This window comes from Symphalangus syndactylus, chromosome 2, assembly GCF_028878055.3.
Source record: "Symphalangus syndactylus isolate Jambi chromosome 2, NHGRI_mSymSyn1-v2.1_pri, whole genome shotgun sequence".
In the NCBI taxonomy this organism is placed as follows: Eukaryota; Metazoa; Chordata; class Mammalia; order Primates; family Hylobatidae; genus Symphalangus; species Symphalangus syndactylus.
Window position 1 is genome coordinate 103,679,003 of NC_072424.2, and position 26,858 is coordinate 103,705,860.

The 26,858-nt window shown below is 39.9% G+C and overlaps 1 protein-coding gene across 7 annotated transcripts in view; it reads left to right on the forward strand.

Annotated features, from left to right (window-relative positions):
• The window catches only part of NCOA7 (nuclear receptor coactivator 7), a 145,258-nt gene extending 130,322 nt beyond the window's left edge, over positions 1-14,936 (forward strand). For 6 of the 7 annotated variants that reach the window (XM_055263155.2, XM_055263144.2, XM_055263166.2 and 3 more), the window contains exons 12-16: positions 4,974-5,099; positions 6,719-6,871; positions 11,484-11,579; positions 11,995-12,068; positions 12,467-14,936. In XM_055263155.2, coding sequence (XP_055119130.2) covers positions 4,974-5,099; positions 6,719-6,871; positions 11,484-11,579; positions 11,995-12,068; positions 12,467-12,602 — 585 coding nt within the window. In that variant the 3' untranslated portion in view covers positions 12,603-14,936. Of the gene's footprint in view, positions 1-357; positions 3,460-4,973; positions 5,100-6,718; positions 6,872-11,483; positions 11,580-11,994; positions 12,069-12,466 lie in introns of those variants that run through there. The other variant, XM_055263176.2, reaches the window with a different exon arrangement.
• Positions 14,937-26,858: the final 11,922 nt, after the last annotated feature.

Sequence of the window (26,858 nt, forward strand, 5' to 3'; positions counted from 1 at the left end):
CCAAGGCCTCCCCAGCCATGTGGAACTGTGAGCCCATTAAATCTCTTTTGTTTGTAAATTACCCAGTTTGAGGTAGCATCTTTATAGCAGTGTGCAAATGGACTAATACACAAGCTGTAGTTTGCCAGACCCCAGTTCCCTTCATCCAGTCAGGCAAGCATGTATCAAGTACTTCTTTAGGGGAGGGCCCTGGAAATACAATGATGGATAACATAGGCTTTCAATACTTAACAAGCTTGCAGCACTGGGAAATTGGGAGATGAGACTAGGAAAAATAGGTCTACCCCTCCTTCCTGTTCTGCTGCTCTCTTGAACCCCACTTAGCATTTCTTCTTTCCCAGCTTAGACAGATGGTAAATGAATTCAAACACATCCTTACCAGGACTCCTGAGTTCCTCCACCCCTCTCCCATCTACTGCACCCATCTAGCCTGCCTGCAATCCTGGATGAACCCACCCTCACACTTTTCTGCTCCTAGGCAGCCAAACATTGCTGGAGAGAACCTGTCCACCAGGGAGAATGGTGTCATTACAAATACATGGTTCTGAATTCATCTGTGTCCATGTATAAGTGACCCTGCAATACTAATTTAAACTCTTCACTCAATCTATAGTTGCTTTTTTGATGTATGATAGATGATATTTTTCATAGTCAATTTTTTTCCAGCACTATTTAATGATTTCTGATGTTTCCTTCATCATGTTGAAAGATCTTACATACGGACTGTGGGGCTGTCTAACTTGTCATTTAAATATACAAGTAAGCTTGGATACTCTGTGCTTAAAACCTTCAGTGGCCTCCTTATTGACTCTGCTGATTCTTACCTGTTAGAATAACTACCTGGGAATTTTAAAAAACTGAATCCTAAATCCTTATTACTAGAGACATTAATTCAGTAGGTCTGGAGGGAGGAATGTTAGAATCTGTATTTTTCTTTCTTTTTTTGAGACGGAGTCTTGCTCTGTCGCCCAAGCTGGAGTGCAGTGGCGCAATCTCGGCTCACTGCAAGCTCCGCCTCCCGGGTTCACGCCATTCTCCTGCCTCAGCCTCTCCGAGTAGCTGGGACTACAGGCGCCCGCCGCCACGCCTGGCTAATTTTTTGTATTTTTAGTAGAGATGGGGTTTCACCGTGGTCTCGATCTCCTGACCTCGTGATCCGCCCGCCTCGGCCTCCCAAAGTGCTGGGATTACGAGCGTGAGCCACCGTGCCCGGCCAGAATCTGTATTTTTCAAAGCTCCCAGATGATTTTGAGAAACAGTCATGTTTTGGAAACACTGACCTGTAGGGTAAGTTCTAAGCTCCGTCATGGCATCAAGGCTCTTCATTTTCTCTGCTGTTGCTCCCTTTTCTGTCTCATCTACCTTCCTCATCACTGCTTTCCTTGCTATCTCTTCTCCAGCCAATGTGAACCCAGAATCCATCTCTGCATTCCTGCTGTGCCTTGTCCCTGGAACATCTTCTCACACCCTATCCTTGCTCTCAAACTGAAGCACCATCTCCTCTGTGAATAAGCTATCTCAGAACCCCCCAGGTCACCCCAACCTCCTTTGCACCTTTGCTGTAGATTTTGGCATCTGTATCCTATATACCAAAAACGATGCCTGAGACAGATCTCAATCAATTTAGAGGTTTATTTTGCTAAGGTTGAGGATGCATCTGGTTGGGGAGGGAAAAAGAGACATAAGCCACAGTAGGATCTGTGGCCTGCACTTTTTCCAAAGAGGGTTTTGAGGGCTTCAGTATTTAAAGGGGAAAAGTGGGCTGGAGAGGAAGGAGAAAAGAAAAGAGGAGAGTAGAAAAAATGAGACAAACGGTTACTTTCTTGTGAGGATTTGATTAGTGTGCACTGAATCCACATGTTGCATGTGCAAAGGAGAGGGTAGAGGAACCCTCAATCATGTATGCCTTGTGCGCAGTAAATCTGCACTTTACATAAGATGAAGAAGTAAACAGAGTCGTGGAAGAAGTCCAGTATGCATTGGTCTGGGGGTGAGCAGTAAGGACAATTTCTAGTCTGCTCTTGTTTCCGACTTGTGAAAATAAGCTGTTAATTTACATTGTCCAGGTGAGGGAGACCACCTGGGGAGACAGCTGTTTAGAAACAAAAGGAAAGGTGGTTTTTGTTTGTGTGGCTCAGTTTCAAAGCTTAATTTTCCCTTTTGTTGTAGTGAGTTTGTGATCCCAAGATTTTATTTTCCTTTTACAATCACATGGAATGGCATCCATTTATTTAGAAATGTTTCTCTACTGTCTCCTCACCTGCTGGAGACTGTGAGCAGCTTTATGTCCCTGTGCCTGGCAAAGCACCTGGCACCCACCATCATATAGGAAATAATGTCTGCTGTCCTGGAGTCCCAGGGGCCCAGAGGAGAGTGTTGTCTTGCTGGCATTCTGCCCCAGGTTGTGCTCAGGCTGTTGCATTGAGAGTCAGTTCTGCTGGCCATGGACTGGTCTCTAAGGATCTGCTAGAGTCTTCTTTATAATTGACCCCCAGTGTGAGCAATACAATACACCCTGATCCCCGCAGCTGTGCCCAAGACTGAAAGGCCACTTCGGATCTGGAAAAGTCACAGAAAGATCACTGAAAATTGATCCATTGCTGATCTATATTTCTTTCTAACCTCCTGACATCTGATCTGAAGTGTAGAGGAGGACTCATCATGCTTATTAGTCATTAAAACTAATTCCAAAATGTAAAAAGATAAGTATTACTCTGCCAACTGTTTTATAAAACTACATGTAAGATGACATCTTTCACAACCTCATGTAAACCAGATGTTCTCCCATTCTTTTAAGTCCCTCCCACCAACAAACATGACATAGTATTGAAGTGAAATGCCGTTTGTTCTAACTATAATGAAGCCTACCTCCACTGAAGACTCCTTTTCATCCTTTGTTTGAGATTCAAGCTTATACCAGGGATCATGCATACCATTTTAAATGGGGCTTTAGCCTTAAATAAGGTGCTGGGGGTGGGGGAAAAAAAAAAAGAAAAAGAACTCTGAAAAGGCAGGGTTAGAAAAACTAGATTCACTGGAGGGACGATTAGGAAGAAAAGTGTAAGAAGGAAAAGAAAAAAAAAATGAACCATAGGATTTTATCATAGTGTTGGGAAACCACCGTTTCAAAGGTGAAAGTGTCCTTTTACAGTCTCACAGTGATGCCTGGCAGGAAGTGTGTTTGCTCTAAATCCTAATTTGGGTGTGTTCCTGTAGAAATGTTGAACCTTCTCCTGAGGGAAACAGAAACTTAATCATGCAGGAAATAGATACTGAGAAAACAGTTGTAGCTCAGCGTGGCTACAAGTAACTGTGGTGTGGGAGCAGAGTAGAGAGAAAACTTGTTCCTCATTAGAGAGAGAGCCACACTTCTCATTGCTCACAATGAGAGGCCGAAGATTACCCTTGGACATCCAGATTTTCTATTGTGCCAGACCTGACGAAGAGCCTTTTGTGAAGGTATGTTGGAGTGTGTCCCGAGGGCTAATAAGGGCTGGTGAATTCTCAGGGATCTACCTCCGAGTTTGTTTTGAAAGTCGTTCTAATTAGAAAGGATTGTGCTGACATTTCTACCAGCAGGTATTTTATTCGTTCCGGAGAGGGTTATGGTGTGGTTGCCTCTTCTCATTGGAGCCAGAAATCCATATTTGATTTTTTTTCATTCCACAGCCTCATTTTATACTTGTGATAAATACAGAGTTTGCTGAAAACGGAGTGTTTTTTTTCATTCATTTAAAATGCTTGGTTTGTGATTCTTGATAGTGTTTTCACTACGGAAACACTCCCCCAGAAAATGGTAAAATTAGTAAGCTTAATTTTCTTACTTGTAAATCTGGCTCAGACGCCAGTGGGTACTTTGTATCTGTCATTGTGCATTTTGGTAATTGAGTAGTGCACTACTACCTGACAACTTGCACTGGATTTAACTTAAATGTTTTTCTCTATAATGTAAAATCATTAAAACTAGTACATTTTGGTGAATTAGTTGTCTAATATAATCCTTCACTTGATCTTACACAAAAAGCCAAGAAGCCTAATATACGCTCTTCAATCTGAAAATAATCCAGTGATTTATCCATAATTTAAGAAGGGCCAAAAATGGATTTTAGAGTAAAATGAACTTTGGTAATTCATAAGCATAGCTAGAGTTAAATAATAAATGTTTTGTACAATATGATGTTTCTAGGTTTAGATGGGGAGACTATTTTTATCATCTGTGAACAGTACATAAATAATTGTAACCTAGTTGTAATTTAGACTAAAGCTTCACACTTCTTTGTACTCGTGCTCCTGGTAGCTGTTATCATTCATTATTTCTAATAGAAGTGGTTTCTATGTGCACAACCTTAAGAGAAAACATCAGGAACCTGATTAAAAACTATCCTTATCATCACAAACTCCCTATTTATAAAAGATTTACCTACTGAATGATCTCTGATTAGTCCTTTAACAATTCAGATACTAAATCTAAAGGCTAAAAGAGAATCATTTAGGGCATTTCAAAGGTAGAAAGCTATACTTCTGGTGTTATATACTATTCTCAGTGACCGAGCAATCAGCAGCTATACTAAAACTGGAAAACTTTATTTAATTAATTAATTTATTTTATTTTTATATAGAGATGGGGGTCCCGTCATGTTGCTCAGGCTGGTCTCAAACTCCTGGGCTCAAGCCATCTTCCTCCTGCCTTGGCCTCCCAAAGTGCTGGGCATACAGGCATGAGCCACCACATCTAGCCTGGTGACTTGTGACTTTAATTTATACATATTAACTGCCTCGACTGTACTGTCTTTAATTGTGCATTTGTTCTGAAACTGAAAAATTAGCCATTTCCCCAAAGTCCTGTTCAGTTGATTTCCTGCTGCCGAAGTGTCACCTTTTCAGGCAGCGGTGTCCCTAGAGTGATTTTTTTTAATTAGCAGTTAGAAGAAAAGCCAGTAAGTTATTTTTCTTGGCTTGTTTTCTCATTTCAGATCATCACTGTTGAGGAGGCAAAGCGCAGGAAGAGCACATGCAGCTACTATGAAGACGAGGATGAGGAGGTGCTGCCTGTCTTACGGCCCCACAGCGCACTCCTGGAGAATATGCACATCGAGCAGGTGGGCTCGCCCTGGCCACCAAGGGTGGGGGTTCCTAGGCTTTAAGAAATAATTTCCCTGGCCAGGTGCAGTGGCTCACGCCTGTAATCCTCACACTTTGGGAGGCCAAGGCAGGCGGATCACTTGAGGTCAGGAGTTTGAGACCAGCCTAGACAACATGGCAAAACCCCATCTCTACTAAAAATACAAAAATTAGCTGGGCATGATGGCACATGCCTCTAATCCCAGCTACTCAGGAGGCTGAGACAGGAGAATCGCTTGAGCCTGGGAGGTGGAGGTTGCAGTAAGCCAAGATCGCACCACTGCATTCCAGCCTGTGCAACAGAGTGAGACTCTGTCTCAAAAAAAAAAAAAAAAATTCTCATCCCTGAATGCATTTGCCCTTCTCACTTGGGCTGAAGGATGAGGCTTGTGAGGAAGGAGGAACACCAGCAGCCCACTAAGGCCAGTGCCCCCTGCTCTGCCTCTGAAAAGTCGCATTCCTGCTGCCTTCTTGGTAGTATGAGGAGTTGGTCAGACACTAACATCCTTCTCTCAAACCTGAAGGAAAAGCCATTTCTAATCTTAAAAAAATAAAAATTTTAATTGTCCTACCATAGTCCTAATACACTTTAAAAAGGATCCAAATTTATCCTTGTAATTATTGCAGAGTTCCCATAGCTTTGATGTATAGGGCTCAAAAAAAGTAATACAGCAAATGCACTCCACTTGCTTTATGAAAAATACCTAGCTACAGGACAATTTTTCCTTTTTCTATAATTTTCTTTGTGTATTTTATAGTTTCTGAATGTTTACTTGAAATTTATGAAATATTCTAATGCACTTATGTTTGAACTGTAGTAAGGAATCTCTGGCATTTCCCTCATCAGTCAGCTCAGAGACATGAATTTTAGAGACCTTAAAGAATCATTAAGCTCGGCTCCCTAGTTTACTGAGGAACCAGTAAAGACCCAAGAAAGCCAAGAAGCTTGACCAAGTAATTATAGAGGTGTGGGATTCACACTGACACTGGAACTGATTTTAAGCACTCTGAAGACTCAGCACTTCATGGCCTCCTTTGGTAATATTCTTGAAGAGATATACATTATTGGTTATTTATAGCCAAGTTTAAATATTGATGCAGGCGAAAGATACAGGTGCAATAAGAACAGATGACACCTGACTTCTAACACTAAACATCCCTGTTTTTTTTTCCCTCACTTCTGTGCAAAGCTGCAGCTGTCAGTAGCAGTTTTGAGCCTCTGAGTGTTTAGAAAGAAAAATTGGGAAAATATGAACTGTTTGGTAAAAGCCAGGTTGAAGTGGAAAGGAAGGGCATGTGTCTAGTTTATACCTCTTTATCCAGCTTGATCTGTGTTTTCAAATATATAATAGGATAGGGACTCCATAGTCACGTCCCTGAATGGGAAAACACCTCCTGGCCAGTATCCTTGCCAAGGTAAACACTATCAAATGATCATTTTCTTGGTTTAGAATAGCAAATATTTGCCAGAGTAAGGAGGGGCACTATGTGAGTGTATGATACTGAGTTTGAATAACAGGCATTTGTTTTGTGCCACATGTTCGTGAGCAATTTGTGTGTGAACCTTCTGTTTACATCTCTTCCTTTGGCTTTGTAGCTGGCCCGACGCCTTCCTGCAAGGGTGCAAGGGTATCCATGGAGACTGGCCTATAGCACGTTAGAGCACGGGACCAGCTTAAAGACACTCTACCGGAAATCGGCGTCACTAGACAGTCCTGTCCTATTGGTCATCAAAGATATGGATAATCAGGTGAGGCCTGTCCCTCTCATAAAGAATATTTTTTAATAATTTTTCAAAATTCCCAACAGTAGAGAGACTAGTACCATATACTTCCATCACCCAGATTCCACAGTTAACAGGATTTTGCCTTCTGTGTCTTTTATCTTTGTTTTTTCTCTGCTGAAATATTTTGAAGTAAATCCCAATCATTATGGCATTTCACCCCTACATATTTCAGGATCATCTCCAAAATGAAAATGGATCATACTTCCAAATACAGTCACATTCTAAGGAGCTTTTTTCTATCACCATGAAGTGGAAAAGTATAATGATATCCCACAGCCTAAAAACTGGAAAGTTGGGGTAGAGTGAGATCTGGATTTGGAAACAGTTGCAGAAATAAGTTCCAGTGCCATACCAGCACCTTTCCCAGGTAGCCAAAGTAGTGCCCACAAACCTTGCCTGCATTTTGGATGTGATGGAGAGCCAGTCAAGGCCATAGTGTGTTGTGCCTGAGGGGCCCAATTGTTAAGAAACCACAGAGAATGCACTGTACCATTCTTGATTGTACTATTGCCTGTGTTACAGTTGGTCTTTCTTGGAGGAATTAGAAATTCCTCCAAGATTTTAAGATGCAGCATTGAGCAGATTTTCTGTCATTGAAGCAGATTTTACTCAACGTTCATTCATTCATTCATTCATTCATTTATTCATCCATTTAGCAAATATCTAATTAGTGCCTGCTAGGTGCTAGGCACTATTAAGCATTGGGGAGCTTACTGTGAAGCACAAAATTTTTATACTGAGACATGTCCACGTTGTAATGAGCCATATACATGGGATCATTTTACGAGAAATAGAACTTTGCTGTCATGATTTGCCTTGGGAAAAATTAGGGAACAAATGGGGGTACCAAAGACACTGTCTTTCTTAGCAATGATCTTTGTGACTTTATTGTAATATTATTGTAGCTTAAGAGTTGTGGGAATTAATTTAGCTATCATTGTTACTATTGTTATTTCCCGATTGCTGACATTTTGCTTAATAAGATCCAAGCTGAAAGGTGGGTGGAGTCAAGACAAAAAAATTAAAATAATGATAACAGTTGGTTTAAAAGAGACTTAGGAATTTAGTGAAATGTTTGAGAATTGGATGTTATGTTTTGGATGAAGTATGGCTATATTATCTTAGAGCACACATACAGACTCTCACCTAAGTATAGATTATTTGTCCTATTTACTTACCAAAATACCACACTTGTTGAGGAATGTGATGGTTCATACAGAACAGGTATTGATGAAGCACAGTTTTACCAAGCTTCCTGTGCGATTTGTAAAGGAGGCCTACAACTGAAGGTTACAGTCTTGTCACTGGGTGGAGTCTTGCTGAATCATGTACCCTGGAGGCACTTGTGTCATTTGAGGACAACCAGACACTAACTTTGCTTTCTGCACCCCATCTACCCCAAAGGGGAAACTGTGGCTTTGCTGTGTTTGAGAACATGACAGAACAACATCTGCAAATGTGTCTGAAACTGAATTATATGACATTCTAATATAAAAATATTACATATGTAGAATGGCAGCAATGAGGAGTTCTACAGAATCAGTCCCCAGTGAAAGAACCATAGCTGGTAGAAAACAAAAACAACAATCACTTAAAGTCTCTGGAAATTATTCTAAGCAAGTGAGGGAATATTTATTCAAGAAAATCTAATTAATCTCAGTGATAACAGTGGGATTCTGTGGCACTTGAGGCACAACTCTCTCCCTTCCCTAACCCCGCGCTGAGACTGACAGTGGTTCCACTCTGGGCATGTATGGCCAAGAAGATGGGGCACTATCTTCCCACAGCTGCCAGTCAAGGGTTATAGTGTACCCTCTCTCACTGTGGGTCCCCTGTATTTCTTATCTCCCACCCAAGATCAGTGTTTCTTAGGCTAAAATCCAAGCAAGTGTGGCCTAGAGGTAGGGGGCTTTCTTCTTCTACCCACCCTCCACTCACAGAGCCATGCTCTACCCTAGGCATGGCAGGCTGAGAATACAGGGGTCTCTGCTGCTCTTGTTTCAGCTCACAGGGCAGAAGTTTTGCACCAGATGAGGCAAGCCAAGACCACAGGCTGCTGTCACTGTCTAGTCCCTAGCTTCAGAGCAGTGGGTTAGAGATTTTTTTCCCAGGGGAAGAGGCAGGCCACAGGACATAGAGTTCTAAAGCTCTACCCAAAGGAACTGACTTTGTTTAGACACACTTGGGGAAGTTCAAGCCAAAGGGCACTCTAGAAAACAATGAGAATTTTGGTGTTAAGAAGAAGGCTGTAGCCATGAAGGCAACAAATTAAACTGTAGACCATCTACTTTACCAGAGAGATCCAAGAAAAGAGACAGCTAAGGAGAGCCTTTCTGGAGTCAGGGTAAACTTCATAGTCTGGCCAAAGAAACTATCCATGCAAAGGAACCTACATTTAATTGAATCAGACTGTGGAATAATTTACACCACCAGGCATTGTTGAAAACAATAGAACAATCATCAGGCAATTAATAGAGACTAATTACTAACTTCTAATGAAGGATAGAAATATTACTCCTATTTTGCTCTATTACATCTTTTAACTTTTTGTGGTACAAATGTTATGCATGTTACATCTGTATATATTACAAATATAGCAATAGATTGTTATGAATACTATGTTACATAATTTTATGTCTGCTAAGGAAGTTGAGAAAGAAGAGCAAATGTACATTTATATGTTTTGTTATATGACTTTCCTTTTATCATTTCTAGGTTGCTCTTCATCTATTCCCTTGAATTCCTTTGTTCTGCTATTGCTAAATGTATTACATTTTTATATGGTATAGGCTGAACAACACTTTATATAAAAAAATTAAAAAAATTTTTTTAATACATTAATAGAAAAAAAGACATTTTCTCATAATCACAATGCAACAGATCTAACAAAATTAACAGTAATTCCCCAATATCATCCAGCCCTTAGTCTTTAAATGCATATCCAGAATTGCTAAGAAAATTTTAGCTAAAAGGCCAGGTGTGGTGGCTCACACCTGTAATCCCAGCACTTTGGTAGGCTGAGGCAGGTGGATCACCCGAGGCCAGGAGTTCAAGACCAGCCTGACCAACATGGTGAAACCCGTCTCTACTAAAAATACAAAAATTAACCAGACATAGTGGTATGTGCCTGTAATCCCAGCTACTTGGGAGGCTGAGGCAGGAGAATCACTTGAACCTAGGAGGTGGAGGTTGCAGAGGGGCCGAGATCATGCCATTGCACTCCAGCCTGGGCAACAGAGCAAGACTGCATCTCAAAACAAAAAAAAAGAGGGGGGGGGGAGTTTTAGCTAAAAAAGAAAATAATTATTTAAAATTCTATGGAGGGTGTGAAAGTAAAGATAACTTTTCTTATTGACTGATCAGAGAGGGAACTCATTTTCTTCCACATATTTGTCATATTTTGTCATATTTTAACACCATGCTTTTAAAAATAGATGCCTATTTTGATTGTATTTTAGTTCTCTTTTTGGAAGATCACCAGAAGAAGGGCAAAGGATTTTTTATGTTTTGTTACTGTGCTATATTTCTTTGTTCTTAGCAGCTCTAGGGAAAGGTTTGGTAGCAAGAAGTATGAAAAATACTGGTTAGAAAGAGTTTCTAGCCTTCTACCTAATACTTAGTGTTGCAAGTATAGCCAGGAACTGAGTGTAAGTGGTGAAGAAGACAGCACACAGAGATTGTGATCTAATTGAAATAATTTTTGAAAAATGCTATGACATTTTCCCGATAACCTACATTTAAAGCAATGTTCCTCAAATGGGATTTGAAATAGAAAGAATGTCTGAATCACCTAGGGACATTTTCAAAATACATATGCTCACCCTTGCAAGTGCTGATCAGGATGTGAACAGAAGGATGAGAAGCTGAGGCAGTGGGCGTACACATTCTGAAAACACTACTCCTCATGTAGCTTGGCTCCCCTTCCATCCCCCGACAAAAAAAAGTACAAGAACCATTGATTTAAACACATCTAAGTTACCTTTCAAGGCCATGATATTATGGGGTTATTTGTTTCTTAAAAGTCACTTTGAACTAAGCTATAGTAAGTCAGTCATTTTTAAGGATATAATTTTAATTTAATAAGCATATTAATAACTCATTGTTACAAATCTCCAGAAAAAACTGGAGAAATGCCAAGCCATGACTCCACTTATAAAATACAAAAGAGATGTGACTATGTTGTCCCAAGCACTCATTTCTGTGTGCAAGATGTGTCTTCCTGTTGCTTAATGTTTCCATTATGTTATGTATATTCAATAACAGAAATTTGTCTCCATAGTGAACTTTGGAAATCTTTTAAAATTGGAACAAATTGCTGGCCTTTGACAAACAAGTTGTCTGAACTTTGTCAGATGAATTTTGCACGCACCAGGAAGTCTGGCTACTTGGGTTCCAGTTAGAGCTGGGGATATTTGTTTATTCTTTTATTGGTAGTCTTTTTAGGTTTGAGTGCCAATTTAGTAATAATCTTTGCTGAAATAGATCTCAGAACATGATGTATCAAAAATATTCCAGAAAGCCTTGCTTTGGAGATTTAGGTTTGAATGTAGGTAACATTTCTGTTTCCTTTTGACAGATTTTTGGAGCATATGCAACTCATCCTTTCAGGTTCAGTGACCACTATTATGGCACAGGCGAAACTTTTCTCTACACATTCAGCCCTCATTTCAAGGTACCTAGATAGGAGAAATATCCAACTCCCATATGTCACAGTGTCCTCAGTTGGGGAAGGGGATAGGCATTGGGGCGGCTAGCTGTCCTGTAACTTCTCCTGAACTGACTCCGGGCTGGGTCAGCCCTTTATGACTGTAGCTCACAAACTGCTTAGGGTCCCTGGCTTTCTGGGCTGCTCAGGCTGGGATCCAGAGAGTCGCAGGTCAGAGCCACCATGTGTCTGAAAGGTCTTCCTTCCTTCATAACCCCTGGGGAGATCTCATCCTGGTGTGGGCCAGGTCTGGTAGTCAGGAACTTCCTCAGTCAACGGGGTGAGGTGGTTCCCTTTTACACGTAGATACTATTTCATATTTCCTCATTGCTAATTCTCCAGATTAAAATGTCTGTTTTCTTTTTTGTGTTTCTTCCCCAAGGTCTTTAAGTGGAGTGGAGAAAATTCATATTTTATCAATGGAGACATAAGTTCTTTAGAACTTGGTGGTGGAGGGTAAGGTTTTTGTCATTTTTGTTTTCTTATTGTTATTTTACCACCTGACCTGAATGGGTCTGTTTTGACCCACGCAGTTAAAACTTCGGTGTCAGGTTATTTTAGCTAATCCATGTGCTTAGATGAATTAGGACAGTGGCCTAACACAGAATGGCCTAACTAAGAATCAGAGATAGAATATTTATGTGTCTAATGAGGGACTATTACCACTTGTCTTTTAGGAAGACTGGTCATTTAAATGAAATAAAGGAAATGTATCCTGGTTTTATAAGCAGTTTAGAATTTTGCATGTCAGTAGTACAAAGGAAAGAAGGCGGCAGCAAGAGAGAATAGTGTGCCATGTGCCATGTAAGATAGAAGTGTTGTCACCTTTTTTTTTTTTTTTTAAACCTTTTCAGGGGACGCTTTGGTTTATGGCTAGATGCTGATTTATACCACGGACGAAGCAACTCTTGCAGCACTTTCAATAATGATATTCTTTCCAAAAAGGAAGACTTCATAGTTCAGGATCTGGAGGTGTGGGCATTTGAGTGAAATTCAGACTGCCTTAAAATATAACATTAAAAAGACTGGGTTCGATCAGCCCTCCTAAAGCTGGCTGGAAAAAGAAGCTCCAGCCCAGGCTGCCTCATCCCACCCCAATGCTTCCTTTCTGCTGTCATCTCAGAGCATGATCACATTGCAGAAAGATTCTGGAAGGTCCATGTGGAGGGCAGACGTTGAAGAAAGAAACTTAAAATCCAGATTGTTGAAAAGACTTTGTACTTCCACTTCCTTCAAATCCATACAGTGAGGAATCAGAGTGTTTATAGATATATGAGTTGAATGCAATTTTTATTTTTGGTAACTGTGAAAAAAAAGATACTGTGGATATATACATGCCTTGTGTATTTATCAGCATAATTTTCATTACCAAAATGTACAGCTATCATTTGCCATGGAAAAGGTTAGTGTCATTTAGAAAAATCGAAAGTGCACAGCACTTAAAGGGAATATATGAGGTTTTTTTTTTAAAAAAAAACTTTTATTTATTATTTGTAGTATATTGTCTGAAATGTGTCGGCAGTTTTTTTTTCTTTTAGTGTGTCAAATCTTGAAATATTAAATGTATACATTTTGTGCTATGTTTTGGGAACAAATCTGTTTGATTTATGTAGTTTTATATTGAATTTTTTTTGCCCTGATTGTTTAGGGTGATAGTTCTTAAGCAGCATATATCTATATATCTGTATGTGGATATATAGAGATATATGTGTGTGTATATGTATATGTACATATACATATATATGAGTGTATAATTCTAAATTTCTAAAAACTCATTATGAATGTTCATCAATTTGACATTATAGGCCAGCTTTCCATTTAGTCAATAAAAGGGTACATTTTTAGTTACTTACCTTGAACATATACATGTGAAAAAGAATACATCATTTCTCACAGTCTTAAGTTGATATTTATAGAAATGAATACCTTTGTGAACCTAGACTTAGAACAAATCCTGCTTTTGAAAAAAAGTGTTTTGCTTCTTATAAAATCATTTGTGTTAATAACAAAATCTTTATTTTCGGAGTGTTCTTTGTATAACTTTTCCAAGCTTTTACATTAACGAGCAGGCCTCTGTCTTAAAAGGGACTCAGTATATTAATTTCTGCACTTTTTAAATCAAATGAAAAATGTCAAATTGGACCAATTGTCTTGGTTTCTAGACTCATTTATTTGAGAAAAAAACAATACAAAGAAATACATTCATATCAAAATTGGAATAGAAAGGAAAACCTATTTTTAAGATATCAACCTATTTTCACATCATAAAACATCTATTACATAAAATAAAGGGCCAGGCATAGTGGCTGTTGCCTGTAATCCCAGCACTTTGGGAGGCTGAGGCAGGTGGATCACTCAAGGTCACAAGTTTGAGACCAGTCTGGCCAACATGGTGAAACCCCATCTCTACTAAAAGTACAAAAATTAGCCGACTATGTGGTGGGCACCTGTAATCTCACCTACTTGGGAGGCTGAGGCAGGAGAATTGCTTGAATCCGGGAGGCAGAGGTTGTAGTGAGCCAAGATCGTGCCACTGCACTCTATCCTGGGTAACAGCGAGACTCTGTCTCAATAATAATGATAATAATAATAATAAAGACTTACTTAACCAATATTATTGATTACCAGACTTTTATGAAAGCCAAAGACTGCTTGCTAGTAGGAAAAAATTTCAAATAATAGCCAAAGCTGAAAAATGGTCTGTCATAAATTATTTCCCCAGTAATTTTTGAAAGGAAAAATGTATAACAAGTACTATTTACATATCTGCATTTAAAAAAGCAATTCTTAGAATATTTCCTTTACATTATTCTCCTATTTTAGACAATTTGTAAAAGAGAACAAATTGTCCAGTGGCCTCCTGTCAGATCAACAATTATTATACTCCTTAATTCCATGCAAATTTAAATGAATGCTATAAAATTTTAAATCTGTAGCCTGGGTGTACGTTTCACTCAAGTTCTCCTACTGAGAACTCTTGACTAACAGCATACTGGCAGTTTCACCTTAACCTGCTCGTTAAATAATGTGTTGGTGTGAGATATCAGGAATGTCTCATGATATCACATTTACCGTTTACACCATCTGCAACCATATGCTATTAATAAAATGGAAAAAAACAAAATGGTCATTTTGCATATACTTTACTCTGACCTAGTTTAGTCCATGATACTATAATTGTGAGAGCATATCCAGATGCTGTGTTCTCTGTGTAAAACAGTATTGTCCATTCAGAAATGTGTGACCCTTCATTTATGGATATTGACTATATGTAATGCAGTGCTATCCCAATATTTTCAATAAAGGACTTTATGCATTCAGTGATTTTCTTTCCCAAAGATTCATTCATCAGGTATTTACTGGGTACCAGAGTGTTTATTTTTGTGAGAGGATGGTGACTAAACAAGGTCCAGAGCTCATGTTTTCACTGCTGCCCCAGAAACTCCCTCTTCATTCCCTGTAGCCACCCTCCTAATTGTCTCATCAGTTCATGGAAACTGCTCTCATTATAGTTACCAGAGACAACTCTTGGCTGTATCTACCAGTCTCTTTTCTAATCTTTCTAGCTGTGCAATGAATGACGACCTCCTCCTCTTAACATCTGTCTTAACCTACTTCATAATTTCCATGAGGGACACTTTACTCTCTGATAAATTTTCTTTGGCATCCTGACACCTAGCCCCTAGATGTCGGGCTAGATGAAGACCCCAAGCAGTCTTCATTGCTTCATAATTCCTCAGTTCATAAGTCCATATCAAAGGACTTGGGTGGGAGGAGACAACCAAATGTTTCTTCAGACTCTACTGAAAATGATTAGATGCATCCCCATGCTACAAGCCACCAGAGACATCCTGCACTATTACAAGTATGTCTTCCCTTAATTTGATCTCCCTCTCCTTGATGCCTTTTAAAGTTTTAGAGACACATTGATATGGTTTGGCTGTGTGTCCCCACCAACATCTCATCGAAATTGTAATCCCCACATGTTGAGGGAGGGACCTAGTGGGATGTAATTAGAACATGGAGGCAGTTTCCTCCATGCTGTTCTCATGATAGTGAGGGAGTTTTCATGAGATCTGACTGTTTTAAAGTGTTTGGCAGTTCCACCCTCACCCTCTCTCCTGCTGCCATGTAAGATGTGCCTTGCTTCCCCTTTGCCTTCCGCCATGATTGTACATTTCCTGACGCCTACCCAGCCATGTGAAACTGTGAGTCCATTAAACCTCTTTTCTTTATAAACAACCCAGTCTCAGGTAGTTCTTTATAGTAGTGTGAAAATGGACTAATACACACATAAAACAGCATTAATAAAAGAATTACTCTCCTTTTGAGGAAGGCATTGAGAATCTCTTAAGCCAGAAAGGAGTGTTAGGTTTCATGTTTTTCTTAGGATGCCTAACCTATTTTTACCAATTTAATTCGATACAGAAAGGTAAGGAGGTCAGAAACCAAGGGAAATTCCAGAAAACTCAAGAAAAGGGAAGCCACACTCATTTCTTGTGCATGTATCAAAAGTGCCTTTGACCACTTCCTTCTGCCCAATGAGGTCACATACTCTTAATCAGAGAAAGCCCTGACTTCAAAGCATCACATGCTCTGTCACCTCCTGGCCTATGACCATTATCCATAGTGAGCCACTAACAGAAGGTGTTTTTACTGAAAAAAATAAGCTTCACTCTCCACACCAAACTCTTGAGATCTTATTCCCTCTCTATTTCAAATCTCTAGTGGTTCAGAATAAAAATGAGATATGAGCTATCTGGTATGGTCAATCAAGCCATCAAGATGTTGTCTCTTGATAGAATATCTTTGAGGACTTTTTGTTTCTCTCTTGGATCAGCACTGTTCAATAGAACATTCTACAATGATAGAAATATTTCACGAATTTTCACTGTCCTTGATGATAGCCCCTAGCTACCATACTAATGTTGAACAATTGAAATGTGCCTTGGGTGACTGAGGAGCTGAACTTTTTATTTAATTTTCATTTATTTAAATAGCCACATATGACTGGTGGCTACCACATTGAACAGCACAGCTCTAGATCAAGATGTTATTGCCAAATTATATTTTCATTGGCAATTCAGTCAGACTATGACTCCTTCACCAGAAGAGAACCTTTAGTTCCAAGCACTTTGTTTATGCCATTACAGATCTTCACACAGATTGGTACCTCCTAAGGTTATCTAGTACGTCTCTCACTGTTTAGGTAGTCAGCTTATAAAGTGACCAGAGAGCTGAGTTCCCTAACAGTCTCCCTAAACTGAAAAATTGGATCTACATAGGATTACAGGTCCCCATCTCTAATCAAAGGTAATGAAAACTGGCCAGGTGTGGTGGCTCACACTAATCCCAGCACTTTGGGAGGCCGAAGAGGATGGGTCATCTTAACTCAGGAGTTCAAGTCCAGGCTGGGCAACATGATGAAAACCCATCTCTACAAAAAAAAGAAAAAAAAGAAAAGAAAAATTGGCCAGGTGTGGCATCATGCACCTGTAGTCCCAGCTACTCAGGGTAGAGGCAGGAGGATTGCTTGAGCCTGGGAAATTGAGGCTGCAGTGAACCAAAATCACATCATTGCACTCCAGCCTGGGTGACAGAGTGAAGCGCCTTCTCTTAAAAACAAGGCCAGGTGCAGTGGCTTACGCCTGTAATCCTAGCACTTTGAGGGGCCAAGGCAGGCGGATCACCTGAGGTCAGGAGTTCAAGACCAGCCTGACCAACATGGAGAAACCCTGTCTCTACTAAAAATACAAAATTACAAAACACTAAAAATACAAAATTAGCCGGGTGTGGTAGTGCATGCCTGTAATCCCAGCTACTCGGGAGGCTGAGGCAGGAGAATCGCTTGAACCCGGGAGGCGGAGGTTGCGGTGAGTGGAGTTTGCACCATTGCACTGCAGCCTGGGCAACAAGAGCGTCTCAAAAACTCCGTCTCAAAAACAACAACAACAACAACAAACAACAACAGCAACAACAACAACAAAAAGAAAGGTAATGAAAACCTCTCCGAGTGCCCAGGCCTTGTCTGACATAAAGATTTCCTGACACAGCCTTCATCACCTGTTTTTGTTCCTGTGCTGGGCATTCCTCTGCTTATGGCAGCACTATAGTATATCATATCCCTTACCAGGCACCCTCTACAGTGCACGATGATCTGTTGAAAATAAAAACAACCCATTCCTTACATAGAATTGTGCATCCAGTCCCAAACCAACAGGAATAATGGAACGTCTCAGAATGCCCCACACGGTGCTATTCTGTGACCAATGAAAATTCAGTGATCAACCTTCCTTACCAAGTTTGGCAGCTGGGATGCCCACTAGCCCTTCAAAGAACCTGCCTGTACATGGAGAAAGTTTTCAATAGCAACTTGTTAGAATAAAAGGCAATCAAAAGCCATAGGGCAGAACCCATTAGATAACTTTAGTGTCCTATTTACCATCAACAAGGGCCCATCATTTCATCGATCTCTTCACTTCTAGGGTTAGAAAAAGTAACCCCGATCTAGATTGACATAACCCTTGAGGAAAATGCTAAACAAGAAACACAAGAACATGTTCACTGTCAACAAGCTTAGCTGATAAAGCATGTCTTCTTGTGCCTCTGCGGCTAAAAAAATATCTTCACCTTGACATCACTTTGAAAACACAGGAATTCAGTCAAACAATTCAGCTTTCTATCTCCATGGCAGTCCTTCCTGGCTTAACGTTATTTTCTACTGGCTGATGAATCAGCCACATTTTACCCCACAGTTGCCTGAGATCAGCCCATTTAGGTTTAAAGACAGCAATTAAGAAGAATGTTTCAACAAAGATATGCTGTTATGCTGTGTTGAGGTTTTGTGTCGAACTTGAGAGCTGTTAAAAGGCCCTATTACTCCATGTGCAAGGAGGCCCAGTCTTGTTCTCTTGTAGTATCTTGTTTTTCTATTAGATCCTCCAAAAGGTCAGAAAAGTGGATAGGTTTGACCTGGAAGTATCCTAGAAAGAGCTTGGTGTATATGATATGAGCCCCTTTGCAGGTTATATAATTAGGTCACCCAGGTAGACTATGCTAAAAATTTCTAAAAACTTCAAGAAGCATGGCTGGGTGCAGTGTGGTTCACGCCTGTAATCCCAGCACTTTGGGAGGCCGAGGTGGACAGATCACTTGAGGTCAGGAGTTCAAGACCAGCCTGGCCAACATGGCAAAACCCCGTCTTTACTACAAATACAAAAATTAGCCGGGCATGGTGGTGGACACCTCTAATCCCAGCTACTCAGGAGGCTGAGGCAGGAGAATTGCTTGAACCTGGGAGGCAGAGGTTGCAATGAGCCGAGATCGCGTCACTGCTCTCCAGCCTAGGAGACAGACCGAGACTTCATCTCAAAAAAAAACAAAGACTTCAAGAAGCAACAAAGCATTGTTAAGGTATGGATTCTCTAGAGTCAGATGTCCAAAGTTTAAATCTCAGCTCTAGAGCTTACTAGCTATGTGACTAGCTATTTTACCTCTATATGCTTCAATTTTCTTTTTTTTATGATTCAACTCATAACTTTTGTTGCTTTTTCTTTTTTTTATTATACTTTAAGTTCTAGGGCACATGTGCACAATGTGCAGGTTTGTTACATATGTATAAATATGCCATGTTGGTGTGCTGCACCCATTAACTTGTCATTTACATTAGGTACATCTCCTAATGCTACCCTTCCCCCTTCCCCCCACCCCATGACAGGCCCTGGTGTGTGATGTTCTCCACCCTGTGTCCAAGTGCTCTCATTGTTCAATTCCCACCTATGAGTGAGAACATACGGTATTTGGTTTTCTGTCCTTGCGATAGTTTGCTCAGTATGATGGTTTCCAGCTTCATCCATGTCCCTACAAAGGACATGAACTCATCCTTTTTTTTTTTTTTTTGAGACGGAGTCTCGCTCTGTCGCCCAGGCTGGAGTGCAGTGGCACAATCTCGGCTCACTGCAAGCTCCGCCTCCCGGGTTCACGCCATTCTCCTGCCTCGGCCTCTCCAAGTAGCTGGGACTACAGGCACCCGCCACCACACCTGGCTAATTTTTTTTTTTTTGTATTTTTAGTAGAGACGGGGTTTCACCATGATCTCGATCTCCTGGCCTCATCATCTGCCCGCTTCGGCCTCCCAAAGTGCTGGGATTACAAGCGTGAGCCACCGCACCCGGCTGAACTCATCCTTTTTTATGGCTGCATAGTATTCCATGGTGTATATGTACCACATTTTCTTAATCCAGTCTATCATTGATGGACATTTGGGTTGGTTCCAAGTGTTTGCTATTGTGAATAGTGCCACAATAAACATACGTGTACATGTGTCTTTATAGCAGCATGATTTACAATGCTTTGGGTATATACCCAGTAATGGGATGGCTGGGTCAAATGTTATTTCTAGTTCTAGATCCTTGAGGAATCGCCACAGTGTCTTCCACAATGGTTGAAGCAGTTTACAGTCCCACAAACAGTGTAAAAGTGTTCCTATTTCTCCACATCCTCTGCAGCACCTGTTGTTTCCTGACTTTTTAATGATCGTCATTCTAACAGGTGTGAGATGGTATCTCATTGTGGTTTTGATTTGCATTTCTCTGATGGCCAGTGATGATGAGCATTTTTGCATGTGTCTGTTGGCTGCATAAACGTCTTCTTTTGAGAAGTGTCTCTTCTTATCCTTTGCCCACTTTTTGATGGGGTTGTTTGATCTTTTCTTGTAAATTTGTTTGAGTTCTTTGTAGATTCTGGATATTAGCCCTTCGTCACATGGGTAGATTGCGAAAATTTTCTCCCATTCTGTAGGTTGCCTGTTCACTCTGATGGTAGTTTCTTTTGCTGTGCAGAAGCTCTTTAGTTTAATTAGATCCCATTTGTCAATTTTGGCTTTTGTTGCCATTGCTTTTGGTGTTTTACACATGAAGTCTTTGCCCATGCCTATGTCCTGAATGGTATTGCCTAGGTTTTCTTCTAGGGGTTTTATGGTTTTAGGTCTGACATTTAAGTCTTTAATCCATCTTGAATTAATTTTTGTATAAGGTGTAAGGAAGGGATCCAGTTTCAGCGTTCTCCATATGGCTAGCCAGTTTTCCCAGCACCATTTATTAAATAGGGAATCCTTTCCCCATTTCTTGTTTTCATCCTGTTTGTCAAAGATCAGATGGTTGTAGATGTGTGGTATTATTTCTGAGGGCTGTGTTCTGTTCCATTGGTCTATATCTCTGTTTTGGTACCAGTACCATGCTGTTTTGGTTACTGTAGCCTTGTAGTATAGTTTGAAGTCAGGTAGCATGATGCATCCAGCTTTGTTCTTTTGGCTTATGATTGTCTTGGCAATGTGGGCTCTTTTTTGGTTCCATATGAACTTTAAAGTAGTTTTTTCCAATTCTGTGAAGAAAGTCATTGGTAGCTCGATGGGGATGGCATTGAATCTATAAATTATCTTGGGCAGTATGGCCATTTTCACAATATTGATTATTCCTATCCATGAGCATGGAATGTTCTTCCATTTGTTTGTGTCCTCTTTTATTTCATTGAGCAGTGGTTTGTAATTCTCCTTGAAGAGGTCCTTCACGTCCCTTATAAGTTGGATTCCTAGGTATTTCATTCTGTTTGAAGCAATTGTGAATGGGAGTTCACTCATGATTTGGCTCTCTGTTTGTCTGTTATTGATGTATAAGAATGCTTGTGATTTTTGCACATTGATTTTGTGCTTCAATTTTCTTATCTGTAATGTGGGGATAACAATAATAACCACCCATAATTATACAATGATTAATGCACTTAAAATAGCCTGAAATAAAGTAAGCATTACTAAGCACTAGATAAATAAAAGGATGGAGAAATTCCTTCATCTTATGGAGGAATCACCTAGTGATATAACTAACAGTTGCAAAGGAAAGTTCATCTTTTAAGATGAAAACTTATTTAGTTTTTAAAACTAATTTCAGAAATATTGTAATGCCTCTTATTTGCTGCTTAAAATTTTTAACTAAGGTTTTGTTTCCTTCTTTTTTAATTTAAAAGTAATATATATTCACGGTAAAATTTTTAAACAGTACACAAGATAATTCAGTAAAAGGCAATGTCTCTCTTCCTACATTTTCAGTGGTAACAATCACAAAAATTCTGTTTCCTTATAGAGCATTATTATGCATATATAAGCTAATTTATATCTTCTTCATGTAAAAGGAAATGTACTCTATATACTATTCTTCGGTTTGCCTCTTTAACAATATGATGTGAACATTTTATATCAATATATGTAGCCATCTCATCCTTCATTGCATGGGTCTATCATTGTTTCAACAGTCTTCATTAATGAACCCTCTTTTGGCTATTACAAACAATTCTTAGGAACAACCTTGTATCTAGAGCTTTGTGCATTTATGAATTGTATATTTTTAGGATAATTTTTATTAGTGAGTCAGAGTAAAAGCACTTTTTATTTTATAACATGCTATCAATTATTCCTCCTCAAAAATTACAGTAGTTGGCCGGGTACAGAGGCTCATGCCTGTAACCCCAGCATTTTGGGAGGCCAAGGCGGGCAGATCACAAAGTCAGAAGTTCAAGACCAGCCTGGCCAACATAGTGAAACCTCATCTCTACTAAAAATAAAAAAAATTAGCCGGGTGTGGTGGTGGGTGCCTGTAATCCCAGCTACTCAGGAGGCTGAGGCGGGAGAATCTCTTGAACCCAGGAGGCAGAGGTTGCAGTGAGCTGAGATCGCACCATTGCACTCCAGCCCGGGCGACAGTGCAAGACTCTTGTCTCAAAAAATAATAATAAAAATAAAAATGAATAAATTACAGTAGTTTACATCAACTGTGTATGAGCATGCCAGTTACTACACACCCTCACCAATACTGGTTATGTCAATCTGTTTTTATCCTTTGCCCAAATGATATCTATTTTAATTTTCACTCTTTAATCATAAATGAGGTTGAACATCTTTCCACATGTATCGCCTATTTGTATGTCTTTTTTCCTAATACTCTGTCCATGTCCTTTGTCAATTTTTTATTCAGTTATTCATCTTCTTGCTGATTTGTAAGTGTTCTTTGTATATTCACAAACTTAGTCCTTTGTCATATATATATTGCAAATATTTTGCTAGTTTATATTTTTTAAACATTTTTTTGAGACGGAATCTCGCTCTGTCTCCCAGGCTGGAGTGCAGTGGCACCCTCTCAGCTCACTGCAAACTCCACCCCCTGGGTTCACGCCATTCTCCTGCCTCAGCCTCCCGAGTAGCTGGGAATACAGGCGCCCACCACTACGCCCAGCTAATTTTTTGTATATTTAATAGAGACGGGGTTTCACCGTGTTAGCCAGGATGGTCTCGATCTCCTGACCTCGTGATCCACTCACCTCGGCCTCCCAAAGTGCTGAGATTACAGGCATGAGCTACCGCGTGTGGCCTAAAACAATTTTTTTTATACATGAGTTTATTATAATTTCTTTGTAGTCAGATTTATAATTTCCAGACCATACTTTTTCAAATCAAGTCTGAGGACTAAGCTCTGATTTTTTCATCTTACCCAAATTCCTACCTAAGGGGTCTGGGGAGTCAAGCCCTACAAACCATAAATTATCATCAGATGGTTTTATTTGATGCTATATATTGTGACTTACTTTTCAATCTGACTCTGGTATAACATTATGAGACAAGGAAAAAATATTTAACCTCAAAATGTATTTCCTTGCCATACCCTGAAATTGCCCTGCAAAGTTTCTTGTGGGAAAAACCCACATTCTATAGAGCCTCCCCTTCCCCCTTTGTTTTCCTTCCTTTCTTTCCAGATCCAGGAGATAATCAACTAAGAGCCAGGCACCCTTTTAAGTCCAATAAGAAACAATTTACAACCTGCTCTCTCTGACGGCTGCTGAGAGCTTCCTCTGCACAATAAACCTTGGTCTCCACAATCCTTTATCATTTACCTGAACATTCCTTTCTATCGATCCCAGGTCTTTAGACAAACTCAACCAATTGTCAAACAGAAAATGTTTAAATTTGCCTATAGCCTGGAAGCCCCTGCTTTGAGTTGTCCCACCTTTCAGAACCAAACCAATGTATTACTTAAATGTATATGATTGATGTTTCATGCCTTCCTAAAATATATAAAACCAAGCTGTACCCCAGCCACCTTGGGCACATGTTCTCAGGACCTGAGGGCTGTGTCATGGGCCATAGTCACTCATATTTGGCTCAGAAGAAATCTCTTAATATTTTTTACAGAGTTTGACTCTTTTTGTTAACAAGTCAAATTTGTTCAGCATGATTTTGACTTCTCAAACATCTCCCAAAATTATGAATTAACACCATCTTTATCAAAATTCATATTCTTGCTTCTTCTATGCTAAATTGTATCTTACTCATACTTCAGAACATTTAGAAATAACCTTCTCGGAATCAATTTTACTTTACACTGGCCTCTTAATGTTCCTTTAATGCATGTGAACATCTTCAGGAAAGATCTGAGGGCAAGAACTGAATGTTCACCTCAGTGACATCCTCTAGTGAGTAAGCTAGGGCTAAGCAAGGTTGATGAACAGATGTCTACCTAGATCTCCAGACCCTGTCACAATGCCTTGCTAAGGAGCAACTTACATACTAATAATAGTGATGAAGAGGAGGAGGAGGAGGACAGGTAACATTCACTTAGGATGACTATCAACCCTCCTTTTTACATACATTATCTTATTTGATCTTCAAGAAGAAGACAGTACAATTATTATCTCTGTTTTAGAGGTGAGGAAACTGATTCCTCAGAAGGTTAGGTAACTTGCCTAATATCACAAAGCTAATGGGGGTCACAGTGAGGATATCTCTGTTACATCGGGCCCCAGAGCTATTACATTGGGCCCCAGAGCTGACCTCTTTTATAATAGTATGCTAGCATTGTTCACTTTTCACAATGTTTCCACCACCTGGATACCCACATTCTGCTTAGCCACCTTAGTTACCATGATGCACAGTCCTCTACTCTAAAAAGAAAGCTCCTGAATGGCTGGAAAACTCCTCTATGGCCAACTGTGTCTTACTCATCTTTACATCCCCAAAGCCTGGTAGGGTGCATGGCACTTAGGAAGCTTTCAAGAAATGCGTCTCGGGTTTAACAGAATGGAAGTACAGAAGTGAAGGAAATGAGCCCCAGGGAAGTTAATGGATTTGTTTAGTATTCTACAGCTAAATGGCAGAGCTGGGACTAAAACACAGGGTTTGGATTCCCAGCTCTCCTCCCCTGCCCCACATACACTGCTGAATTACAGATTTACCAGGATTATTCTTGAGAGGAAGTACTGCGATGCAGGAAGGATTGATCCCCTTTCTAGCTGCTGGAGTTCTTCCCTTAAGGTTTTAAGGGTGAAAGTAAAAGAATGCTGGGGAGGAGATTTCTGGGTGATGGTTGTCCCCGGGGAGAATTCCTTTGTTTTCATGTCTCTTATTATTAGCATTCTGAAAAATGTAGACTAAAGGAAAATTCCAGGGCCTCAGGCCGTTAGGGTGTTGGCAGTGAGTCACATTCTGGGTTTCCAAAAATCATGCTTAGAAAATGGTTCAGAAGATTACTTAAATGAAGTTCAAACTCTCAATTCATTTTACACTTAGGTGATAGAGTTGGGAGAAGAGTGCAAAGGCATGTGATTAACTGGATTCTCCAGTCCTAACTCGTTATGTTAATTTAGGAAGATATATCTGGCAAAAAAAAATGACATTTTATAAAAAGCATCTTTCATGAAACAGATAATCTAGGCAAAGCAGTACAGTGCCTAGTACTGTGTAAGCAAGAAAGAAATGTTAGCTAGATCTTGGCACCTTCACTTGTTAGCACAAGTTACTTGAGCTCTCTCTGCCTCAGTTTCCTTGTCTATAAAATGAAAGCAATACTACCTACCTCGAATAGAGAATTAAATGGGTTAATATATGTAGAGTGTCATTACATTATATAGCTTTTCTTGTTAGAAAGATACTCATTTCCTTTCCCTTCAAGATTGTTTCTAAGATTCATGTCATTACTGTAGATATGTTTCACTTGTGTACGTGTGTGTGTTTGATATTTCTCATGTGACCATACTTCTCTACCACTATTTATCTACTCTCCTGTCAGTGATAAGGTTGCTTGCAGTTTTGTGCTTTGGGGGTATGTGAATGTTCGGCTTTGTAACCATTTATATGCCCATCAGAGTATCTTGTCCAACACCTGATATTGTTAGACTTAGTTTTTGCCAATCTCAAGCATGTGTAATGTTATCTCACTGTGGCTTTAATTTGCATTTCTCTGATTACTAATGAGGATGAGCATCTTTAAATGTGTTTCTTAGCCATTCTTGTTTTCTCTTTTGTGAGATCTCTTTTCATGTCTTCTGCCTGGTGAGTTTTTTTTGTTGTTGTTTGTTTGTTTGTTTTTGGCAAGACAGGGTCTCACTCTGTCACCCTGGTTGGAGGGCAGTGGCACGATCTCGGCTCACTGCAACCTCTGCATCCCAGGTTCAAGTGATCCTCCCACCTCTCAGTCTCTGAGTAGCTGGGACCACAGACACGCACCACCACACCTGGCTAATTTTTTGTGTTTTTTGGTAGAGACAGGGTTTCACCGTGTTGCCCAGGCTGGTCTCGAACTCCTGAGCTCAGGCAATCCACCAGCCTCAGCCTTTCAAAGTACTGGCATTACAGGCATGAGCCACTGTGCCCAACCTGCCTGTTTTTTAAAGTCTGTCCTCTTGGAAGAGGTCACCTAATGTCTTTGCCATTCCTGCCTTAAAAATAATAGGCATTCATCAGTCTGTTAATCTTACATACTTCTGGTGAGGAAGACAAATGGTTAACATAATGGTGTCAGAGAGTCTCAGGCCCTACCAGGGTATTTTCTCAAAAGTCTCCCTTAAACAGGCAATATATAGGGAGAGGAATGAAAAAAGAAGATTTTTGTCAGTGTGTTTTACTTTGCAAATCTGGACATATATTTGCACTTATTAATTTGGTTATATGACTTTTTTAAGGAAGTAGCATCAAGAAGTTCAGTTGTCATAAGAATAAGCATTTACTGAACACTTATGTGCTAGGTACCATTCTAAGCACTTTACATGTGTTACTTCAATCTTCCTAATAACTTGTGATAGTCATGAATAGGTACTACTATTATTTTCCAGCCGAGGAAAATGGAAGCCATAAAAAATTAAATGATTTATTCAAAGAGGAATCACTACTAAGTGGTAGAAATGGACTTCAAATTGAGGGAGTCTGGA